Source organism: Seriola aureovittata, chromosome 17, assembly GCF_021018895.1.
Source record: "Seriola aureovittata isolate HTS-2021-v1 ecotype China chromosome 17, ASM2101889v1, whole genome shotgun sequence".
NCBI lineage: Eukaryota > Metazoa > Chordata > Actinopteri > Carangiformes > Carangidae > Seriola > Seriola aureovittata.
Genome location: NC_079380.1, coordinates 17,149,192 through 17,159,246, shown reverse-complemented (window position 1 = coordinate 17,159,246; position 10,055 = coordinate 17,149,192). Strand labels below are relative to the sequence as shown.

General features: G+C 39.1%; 2 protein-coding genes across 3 annotated transcripts; both read right to left on the bottom strand.

Moving 5' to 3' along the window:
• Positions 1–177: 177 nt before the first annotated feature.
• On the bottom strand, positions 178–4,553 carry tmem11 (transmembrane protein 11). Of its 2 annotated transcripts, none has more exons than XM_056401488.1 (2): positions 4,396–4,553; positions 178–2,470 (listed from the first exon to the last, which is right to left on the bottom strand). In XM_056401488.1, the coding sequence occupies exon 2, from the start codon at positions 2,461–2,463 to the stop codon at positions 1,954–1,956; it is 510 nt and encodes a 169-aa protein (XP_056257463.1). In that variant the 5' UTR covers positions 2,464–2,470; positions 4,396–4,553; the 3' UTR covers positions 178–1,953. The 2 variants fall into 2 exon arrangements, with proteins under 2 accessions (XP_056257463.1, XP_056257462.1); XM_056401487.1 differs by lacking the exon at positions 4,396–4,553 and adding an exon at positions 3,953–4,110.
• An 882-nt stretch (positions 4,554–5,435) lies between these two features.
• natd1 (protein NATD1) lies at positions 5,436–9,111 on the bottom strand. The gene is made up of 3 exons (XM_056401490.1): positions 8,920–9,111; positions 7,631–7,749; positions 5,436–7,169 (listed from the first exon to the last, which is right to left on the bottom strand). The coding sequence occupies exons 1-3, from the start codon at positions 9,017–9,019 to the stop codon at positions 7,053–7,055; spliced, it is 336 nt and encodes a 111-aa protein (XP_056257465.1). The 5' UTR covers positions 9,020–9,111; the 3' UTR covers positions 5,436–7,052.
• Between the last annotated feature and the right edge of the window lie 944 nt (positions 9,112–10,055).

Sequence of the window (10,055 nt, the reverse complement as noted above, 5' to 3'; positions counted from 1 at the left end):
AGATAATTAGCCTGCTCTGGCCACAAAACTGCAAACTATTAAGGTTGTCTTGGGTCGTGTCTCTGAGCACTCTTCCCATTGATTTAAGTGTTTCTGTCCCCATATATCAGTACTGCTCATCCCTTAAAGCATGTGTACAGTGTGAGAGGCAATAGCACTGGGAGTTTTGACATGCTCTGTATTCATATATGCATTTTATTTTATTCAATTTCAAAATGAGGGAGCTAGGGCTCAAAACACTGTGCCCATGGTTCTCCAGGTCCAACACAGAGCAAAGCAGAACCAAGGCCAAGCTTGTTAAGTCAATGTGAACAAAGAGCACAGCAAGGTTTGCAAACTGAATCCCCTCCAGGTTAAAGCCAACAGCAGGGTCTCAGTCGTCTGAGGTGCTGCTTTCATATACTGTACACAGTTATTAAGAAACTGTACATTTAAACCTATGTAAGCACCACTGAGGTACAAAAAAACAAAAAACAAACAAAAGCACCTTGTAAATTATAGGACAACAGGATGACATTTATCAGTGTAAAGAGTTGAACATTGTCATTAACAACTGAACTCTTTGCAACGCTACTATAATGCTTTTAAACCAGTGTAAAACGTGTTGTTTCCCTGTTCACGTTAGGAATTGATAAACTACTGTGACAAAGTGAAGGCAAGCCTTTTACGACTTTTTTGTGTTAGACTGCTACCAGTTGCAGCTGTCTGATGGCATATATGTGAACACACTAGTTACTGAAACCTTTGAATGTTACAGTGCATTTCTGATACATTGTTTGCTGGACCTCTTAAGGGATTTCCATGAAATTCTCAAGGAAACTTTTCATGACCAAATGTACAATAAAAAGGTTTCAATTTACTCAATCTACAATCAAAAAAATACATGTTTGTGGAAAGTCAACTACCCTTATTGTGCTAACCCTGTCACTTAACTGTCACTCTGGGTATTCAACTTAATCACATTTAAATTCCACTTTATTGTTCAATAGTTGCAGGTCTCTCATTATATCACAGTTCATCCTTCACTTCATCCATACTTATTTTTGTTCATCTCATAATTAGCATTTCCTCTTCCTGGGAACCAAAATTTTAAAACTGCTGATATAGACAGCAACACATGACAAGCACCATTGAATAAACAGAACCAAGAAAGTGTGAATTTAGAAATCAGCTGTAAAATTCTTGTTCAACTAGTTTCTATTTTTAATCTTCTATTAAGAGAGTTTGGCTTGTTGTTAATCTAATATACATTATTAGAAGCGTATGTGAAATGTGACTTTTCAAAAGTTAGTATTTTTTCTCAAGCGATGACACTGAGCCACATCATTATCACACAAGATCTTACTTGCACTCTTTCAAACAAGAAAATCTACATGAACAAGACACAATCTCAAAAAAGTTGCAGCTATTTGCTCCTTTCTGGACATCATGTAGAATCCATTTAATGAAAAAAGTAAAATAAAATACAGAAAAGTGAGTTTGAAATATCCTAATGTTTAATGAACGGGTGATGTACTGATCAGCAAGAAAGGGGTACAGTAAAACTACGAGGGAAAGGGGAAAGAGCTTGGTACTCAAAACATGTCTGTTCGTTTCAACTGCAATACGATTCAGTCCAGAGGAACTGCTGCCATACCCTTGTGCGCTAGCTTGTTGTGTGTCAAGGATGCAGGTGGAGGGCACAGGGAAGAGGCGCAAGGGTACTACAGAGATAAATGTGCTGTTGTTGTCACATAGAAGTAAAGGAAATGTAAGGGATAAACAATTCCTTCTAGTTTTTACTATATCCCTCTGATCAAAGTTCAAAATGGAAGCACCCACCACATGTGTGGAGCTAACTGCTGGGCCTGATCGTGACTTCCACTTTTCTTACATCTGGGGTGGATAGGTTCTGTTTTTTTTGTTTGTTTTTTTCCTTTTTCTGTTGGTTCTTATACCATCTTCAGAGTGCACTCATACAGCATAGAGTTCGTAGATCTTCTTGGCGCAATACGCCAGGGCAGCCAGTGCTATCGTATTATGGAGTCTCTTTCTGTGGATGTCATCCCTGCGTACCAATACCACGGGCGTTGAGGAGGTGAGTGTATGCAGGGGCAGCCGCGAGAGTTTTTGGCTGTCATATTCCACCTGGTACTTGCAGCAGGGGTCAAACTGCCATGAAATCCCGTAGAGGGCAGCACAGGCCACACTGAGGGCGCCAGCGGGCAACGCCACATAGCGCGAGTATTCAGCAGGTAGTGAAAGTGGCGTCAAGAGGCAAGCAGTGCCTGACAACACGGCCGTCTTGTGCAGGCAGTTGCCCACTGTAATCCAACGGGCTGTCTCATCTCCGATGCGTGTGGGCTCAATAACAATGTATTTATACTGGGCCTCCAGTGCCTGCTCCAGCTCATACTCAAACTGGTCCTGCGCATTCTCCCCATTGTAGATCTCATGCACAATGTAGCAGTCTGTCGCCGCCATCACTCCCCTGTGCAGAAACAGAAAAACAGGCAGGGAACAGTGAGAGAAAGGACAGGGAGAAGAGTGAGTTTGATTTTCCTACATTTCTACACCAACCATCCCATTTTTGTGGACACATGAATTTTAGCCAAGACAAACATTTACTGCTATTTTTTTTGTTTCTCAACTGAATTTCCTCAGGACTTACTATATCACAAGAGTCGCAAGTATTACTACTGTAACTAACACGTAATCTGTTATATGCATGAATAAATGATACTTTTCGTTGAAGTAAAGAAAAAAATGACATGCCATATAGTGCAGGATTTAATTAAACAGTTAATTTGTTGCTATGAATCAGTACATCGGTATACTAACTACATTATTATTAAATGAAAAACAATTTCCATGATCGATAACTTTATCTTTTCAGTGTCTAGTTAAAATTATATTTTGATAGTTTCTATATATATGTATGACCTCCAGAGCATGGCATGAGACATGGTGTGGAATGTGAACACACTTTTACAACATTATGACACTCACTTCTACAACATTATGACACTCACTTCAAATAATTCAATTTTTTTCAAATGCAATTACTTTTTTTTTTCTTTAATCAGTCTAACTATGAAATGACAAAATTACTAAAGTCAGTTTTTGTGGCTGTGTCTACAACATACTGCAGTTTGAATCAGTAACCGACACAACTTTGATATTTTTAAAAACCATTTACTATTTCTGTCGATCATGATTGACATGATTTATAGACTAACATTTTTGGTCCTAAAGCCTATGTAAATTGATATTTCCCGCTTGTTAGTAAATTGTGATTAAATATAACTAAGACGTGTGTAGGGACAGTCTCAGGCCTTCCAGTACATGTTGACAAGATGACAAGCAAGCCCTAACGGCTAGATAGATAACAGGCTTATTTGGCTTCAAAACAGCGGGACGTCGGCTAAGGGGGTAAAGAATTTAAAATTATATTGAAAACTAGCGAAAATCATGTTAGGATCAACGAGCAAGGAACGTAATGTAGCTAAGGGCAGGTTAGATAACATTAGCTGACTCGTTGCATGGTAGAAAGTTGGAGGACTGGCCAGCTAAGTTAAGGGACGATTTACTTTCAGCACAGGTCGACAAACACAGCGGACAACACTGCTAGCTCAGCCTGGATTGTCCAGCATGTGAGCTGAGGAACATCATAACAGCGACCGCACCAACGCGCGGTTAAACTCAACTTTCCTTGCAGTTAATCGGTTGGTGTGAAAAAACCAAAACATCACATGAGCTACTAGTTTGTTTCCTTGCTAACGTTAGCTAGCTACAGACGTTAGCCCGCTAACGTTAGCCAACCATGGGATAAAATTCCTCCTTGTCGTGTTGGAATTTAACCTTAAATTCCAAACGATATTCACGTTTGGGGTCTGGCAAATGACGAAATCGACATAACGACGTATCATTCTAAAACATTTTCATTTAATGCCCAAGATGTGGAGTAACTGACCTCTCCCTGCTCACTGGGACACCGCGCCTCCTTCCCAGCGACGCCATGTTCGAGATACAACCGTGATTGCAGTTGACGTATGACGGCACCCAGCCTTCTGGGTAATGTATTGTATCAGTGCAGTCGACGCATCACTTGGACACGAATGTGGACTACTGTTCCCATGATGCTATAAAGACAGAGTACCTGCCTTTACGTATTTTATTATAGCACACAGAAGTTTGAGAGGTCAGACCATATTCCTTATAAATCTAACGCAAACGAACGGAGGTATGTTTGTTTAGAGCATAATAATTAATCAAGTAACTGAACACCAAATAATTACAGGAACCATTTATATATTTAAATCGTTAATGCGTTCACAATTAAGTCGGTTGCAACATACTGTATACAGTATAATATAATGTCTAGTATTTGTATTTTGTAGATTTCTGGGTACTTACCCATATTGTGTGCTCACTTGCTCTGTCTGTGTCCCCCTGCGCTAGTATGAACTGCCTGTCCGCGTGCTGTAACCTGAAGCGGGCTGGATGAAACTGCACTAATGGCTACGTTCTGGAATCTGAGATAAGCTTAAACCAAACGCTGCGCCAGCGGCAACAATTGTGAACAGCTTAATGGGATGCTCGTGACGTATATTAGTACAAATCTAATCAATAAAAAATATCTTTAAAACTTGATGATTTTTGAATGATGTTAAAACCTGGTTTCTGGACCTGCCGTAGCCCCTCGAGGACATCAAATATTTTAACATCCCGTTAAGAATAACTTCATTTATGTGAATCGCTGAAATATTAATTAAACAAATCAATCAAATACCAAGCATGATGAAAGTAGTCGTAGATCCAGAATGGAGCCAGGATTTTACTAGTGAGGTCACGAATCTATGTATCTCCACTGCAGCTTGACCCTCCCTCCCTGACTCCCTCTGAATTATTTTTGATTCTTCATATTTTATTACAATTAACTGGTCGATTACATTTTCTGTTGATTTAATTTCAAGACCCGTCGGTCTAAATGTTGATGTTTTTCAGTGCCATCTCCATACAGCCATTAAGACATTTTAGTGGAGATAGTCTTCTATGTACATGACATGTTCCGCTGGTGATTCAAGTCCCCAAGACTTTAAGTGTCTCAGCTGGGTTTGTAGATGAACTGCTGCTCTCTTCAACAGAAGATTAGCTTTCATACCACCCATCTGTGGAGTGTTGCCGCATTGTTAACAGCACACCATGTGACACAGACAGTCCTCTCATAGCCTCAGTGCTTTTTTTTTTTTTTTTTTTACTGATGCCTCTGCCCACAATGTCAAATTATTAAATGTCAAGCATGGGTAGAGATCATTCTAAATTCAAAATACTGCTAACTTTTCTGCTTACCAAGTCCATTGAATTGCAACGTCAGCTCATGCTATTCTTGACACTGCCACCAGGTGGCGCCAAGACATTTTCAAACCCTCCACCAAGTGGCTGGAACAATAATGTCATGAGTAATGGATTTATTTATTTACCGACAATAAGAATGAAAATAAAAGTCTCAAGCACAAAAACAATATAACAAGTATTGGTACATTTTCACGCATTTGGTAGAACCACCTGCTCCCATGTTAAATCAGGCATTTATTTCCTCTCCATAAAACACACAAATATAAACAAAAACACAAAAAATGATATAATACCTTGACTACCTTGGCTTATCAATAGGTGTAAGCCACCTAAAGAAAGGGAAAGAGGTTTCCTGCAATTTCCTGTCAGTGATTCTTAGAGCAGATAGTCTGCCTTGCATGTTGGTCTGTCCTGCCATTGTGTGTAGAGGAACCTGAGGTATTTTTCTCCTCAACACTTTCGATTGTCATCAGCAATAGCTCCTGAAGAGCCAAAGTAAAGTAAAATGTTTCTCCAATGTTGACCTTTACCATGTTGACATCAGCTGGCTAAAGAAGTCTTGTGGGTAAGAGTAGAAAAAGGGAATCAAATGACAAGAAAAAACTAAGCTTCAGCCATCCAGCGTCATTTTCCTGAAGGACAGATCAAAGGATGGTTTCACACCATAGAAGGTAAAATGCCCTGAATATAGCAGTGCTGTTTTTAAAAGGCTGGTTTCAGCAGAAATATTTATCCATATCCACGCTGATGTGTGCCGCACAGTGACAAGCTTCACACCCAATTTATCATGTGTTTGTAACAATTAACACGTACAATGGAGAAAATTGCAGTGCCGCCAGAGCTAGACATTACTCACTGAGTAACTCAGTTTGTGTTCTTTGGTTTACAAATCCCTGCACCTCTGACTTATCAATGGACAGTAAGTTTCTGATACTGGGAGGAAGTGGACAGAGTAACAGTGGTACCAAATTGAGAATTTGGGAAAGTAAATGTCTTCAAAATACAGATTATATATTTTTAAAATCTATCCATTACCCATTTATGCCTATACCTCTTTGCAATTATCTGGAAAAAACATGTAATTAGTTTGATGTTTCAAAGATGCATGTAGCATTCAAAGCCTAGTATACTAACATTTCGAAAAAACAATTTCTAAGAGTGGAAAGTAAATTGAAAAAAATAACCAACTCAAAGAATATCAAAAGGGGGTGAAATATAAAAGTTGTCACCATTGCTTCCATACAAACCATCACAGAGAAAGACAGCTGGTTGGTTATCTTGTAGTGCTGTTCACAACCCGAGTCCAAAGGAGGACAAAAAATTTGCAACATAGGATTCGACTCACACATGTTCTCAGTACATACCTAATGCTTGCCTACAGTCAGTGATGGGTATACAACTTGGAGGTTTCTGTCTGAGGTAACAGGCTTCAGTTTTGGTTCGTTGGTTAGCTCATGTATACAAGTCGTGACCAGCGTGACCACCAGAGCGTGCATCCCTGTGTTATGGACATAACTGACCTGTCAGTTCAGCTCACGGTCGTCTTAGCCATGAGATCAGTTGTCTCTGGATTCACTCAGTGTCATGTGTAACAATGCCTGGAAGGTCCTTTATTGTATATCAGCCTGTGACTCCAAAGCATGCTGCTGCTGCCACAGTATTTATCTCCAGGGAGTCTCTCTCTCTCTCCTCCTCTCTGTCGGAGTCATGTGCGGTCATTGATAAATATGTTCAAAGTACTGAGGTTGAGGATTCTCTTTGACGTATTTTTGAATGTACCAGCAGGTCAAGTGGGCTTTCAGATCCTCTTCTACCACAAAATCCATGGCTGCCTGCCATCACACAAGCATAAAATCATATTTAAATTGCTCTGACAGGCACTTCATCAGACAACTTGTCATATGAACACTTTGGTAATTGATTTTCATATTTGAGCACTTGTACATTGTGTATTGCACATTCAAAATTCAGCTGTGAAGTGTCCTTGAATGATACCCAGAAGCAAATGTTGACTAGAGAAGTCATCAAAATAAGGTACTTTTTCACCTTTCATAATCAAGCAAGTTGGCCCTACAGCTAATCATTAGAGTAATTGGGGTTTGTGTGCACACAGTGAATTATTTGAAACTGTGATCAGTTGAGCTACAATCAAAATACTGGTTTTCCATTCCAAAATATTAAATTGTGCATGTTACAAATTGTTTTTTCAGAAATGAACAAGAAAAGAAAGAGAAACTCCCTCTCTTTTCCTAAAATTGAGTGATAAAAATAACCAGTCTTTTATGAGTTTTACCTTGGCCAGGTGCTTTGCAATTCCTCTCCCTCTGTAAGCATCTGGAACTTCAGTGTGTTGCAAGTCCACCGTCTTTTTTCCAACATATTCATAGAGAAGAACTGCACGATCATGTGATCCTAAGGGCAGACAGAAGTCATAACTCTCGGTTGTGTGTTAAGTTTGTCTCTACCCCACCCAGTTCCCTCCAGTTTACATACAGCAATTTGAACCGACCTTGTTAGGGGATACTGATATTACAAATGCAAATGTGAATGTTTAAGGGCTAATTTTATGTAGCAGATTCACAAAAATCTGTCACTATGCCAATCAAAAACAGAAAAAACCATAAGTTGGCATGAATGCTACAAAGTTTTATGCTATATCTACTATAAAGTGTAGGCATTTATATCTTTGTGTGAGCCTCCTGTCTAAGTCTTTGATCATCTTAGAACATATACATATAACATATAATACTACAACATGGCTGCTCAATAACACATCGCCTAGCAGACAAGCGCATGTGGAAAAACGATAATGAGGCTGGTTGGAGAGAGACAGAGACTGATAAAGATCTTCATTCAGGCAACAATGGCGTCCACTTTTTTGCTATAAACACATATGACACTGCTGTATTGTATAATATCATCTTAAGTCCTAGATTATCTAAAACAATTTTCATAAAACGTTAAATGAAACGGACCTGGACATATACACACATTAACATACTTCAATAACCCTGTGTTTTAGTTTGTCATACACTGAACGATTCAATGCCTTAACATTTGGCAGAATAAGTGCCAAAACCCTGCCATAACTTTTAAAATAGTGATCTAGGAATATGAAATGATTGGTGCATTGGTTGGTTTTAAGCATAATTTATAAAGGTTGGTAGTGAGGGACTAAGTTGTTACAAAGGAACTTCACTTGGAAGGATAGTTGATATCTATAAATGTTTATTAAACTGTGTTTTTTGGCTGGATGCTACTGAAGGCTGCATGTTTGCTTTCAAGAAGGGAGTGAAGAAAATGTTTTCGTCGTGCCAAAAAAGAGGCTGGTGGAGTTACAAGTCAAGGAAGTCAGCAGCTTTAACCAAGCATTGTCGTCTGTTCAGTTCCTGACACGAAATAATATCTGAATAAAGACGTTGACACTTCGACCATGTGAAATGAATAACGCCTTTGTGTCTGAAATGGCAGCTGGAGTTATCAATAAAGGCACGACGTCGATGTTAGCAGCAAAGAAAGCTACACCAACCTCTGAGCTAGCGTTAGCTCGATAGCAAGCTAATGTTTACATGTTGAACTTACCATTCAGTCTTATAACAAATTGTCGACGCTTTTTATCGTGCTCCACTTGGATCTGAGAGTTATTTGCATCGAAGGCATTTGGCTGTGCTGCCTGTGCCATGGTAGCTCGCTGAAGTTGACGATGATTACTAGGCTACTCTCCAGCGTTGCTAACCAGAAATGGCTAACATGAAATGATGAACGGTCAAAGCAAAACACTCCAGCCAACGAAATCAGCTGTGAGGTCACGTGTCGTCCAGCCAATCACCGCTGGAGCTGCTGGAGAAACGCAAACAGAGCACACAGTGAGATTTATCCTAATGTAAAGACTAAGATAACTATTATGTCCTTTACCGGGTCAAGGTAGGTAAAACTACTCTCTATAGTAAAATGCCTGAATTAAAATTGTCTTAAGTAAAAGTATTGTAAAAGTAGGCTATTCAATGCAGAAAAATGTCCCATGTCACCATGATTTAACATATATATATATATAGTACAGTAGTATAAGTATATATGCCACACTGTCATGGTTTACTGAGACACTTGAATAGAAGAGGGCCATCGTTAACGTGTGCTTTCCTCCTATGATGAGTCAAAATTTCTGCTTTGAAATAGGTCTCTTGATTACTTATAAGCACTGGACTTTGACACTCGAAAAAAATATGAACAAAATATATACAGTGTTTAAATTGCATGTCTGACAACATTAGTATAACATTACCACACGAATATGATCTGAGCAGCTCAGTTACCTAGAGCTCCCTCATGGCATTGCATTAATGTTATGATATAATTTTAACCTCTTGACATGAAAAAGGAAACAATTTCTCACTCCTCTCAAAATCAGTGTCTCACATTCAGTCTTCCATAAAATTTAAGTAATTTCAATTTTACTAATTTTTGCTTAATTTTTATAATCATCTACCATCTCAGTCTACAATTTTAGGCCACACACAATTAAATGACTAATTAGTTTAAGCACTTTAGCTTTCATTGCATGATGTGGTGTTAGAGACATTATAGTAGAGTAGTTCTTGGGTTATAAAATGTGCCCTTCTTCAGACAGGTGATGAATGTAAGAATTAGATTCTGATGGGTCAGATCAGGTCACAGCTCACAGATCCACGGTGACAGCTGTGTCGCTGTGTGTCCTCCGC

Coding starts and splice junctions, on each gene's coding strand:
- tmem11 (XM_056401487.1), bottom strand. CDS start 3,999: ATGGCGTCGCTGGGAAGGAGGCGCGGTGTCCCAGTGAGCAGGGAGAG. Junction 2,471..3,952: donor GTCCCAGTGAGCAGGGAGAG/GTCAGTTACTCC, acceptor GTTTCTGCACAG/GGGAGTGATGGCGGCGACAG.
- natd1 (XM_056401490.1), bottom strand. CDS start 9,019: ATGGCACAGGCAGCACAGCCAAATGCCTTCGATGCAAATAACTCTCAG. Junction 7,750..8,919: donor ATTTGTTATAAGACTGAATG/GTAAGTTCAACA, acceptor GTCTGCCCTTAG/GATCACATGATCGTGCAGTT. Junction 7,170..7,630: donor TTGCAAAGCACCTGGCCAAG/GTAAAACTCATA, acceptor GTGTGATGGCAG/GCAGCCATGGATTTTGTGGT.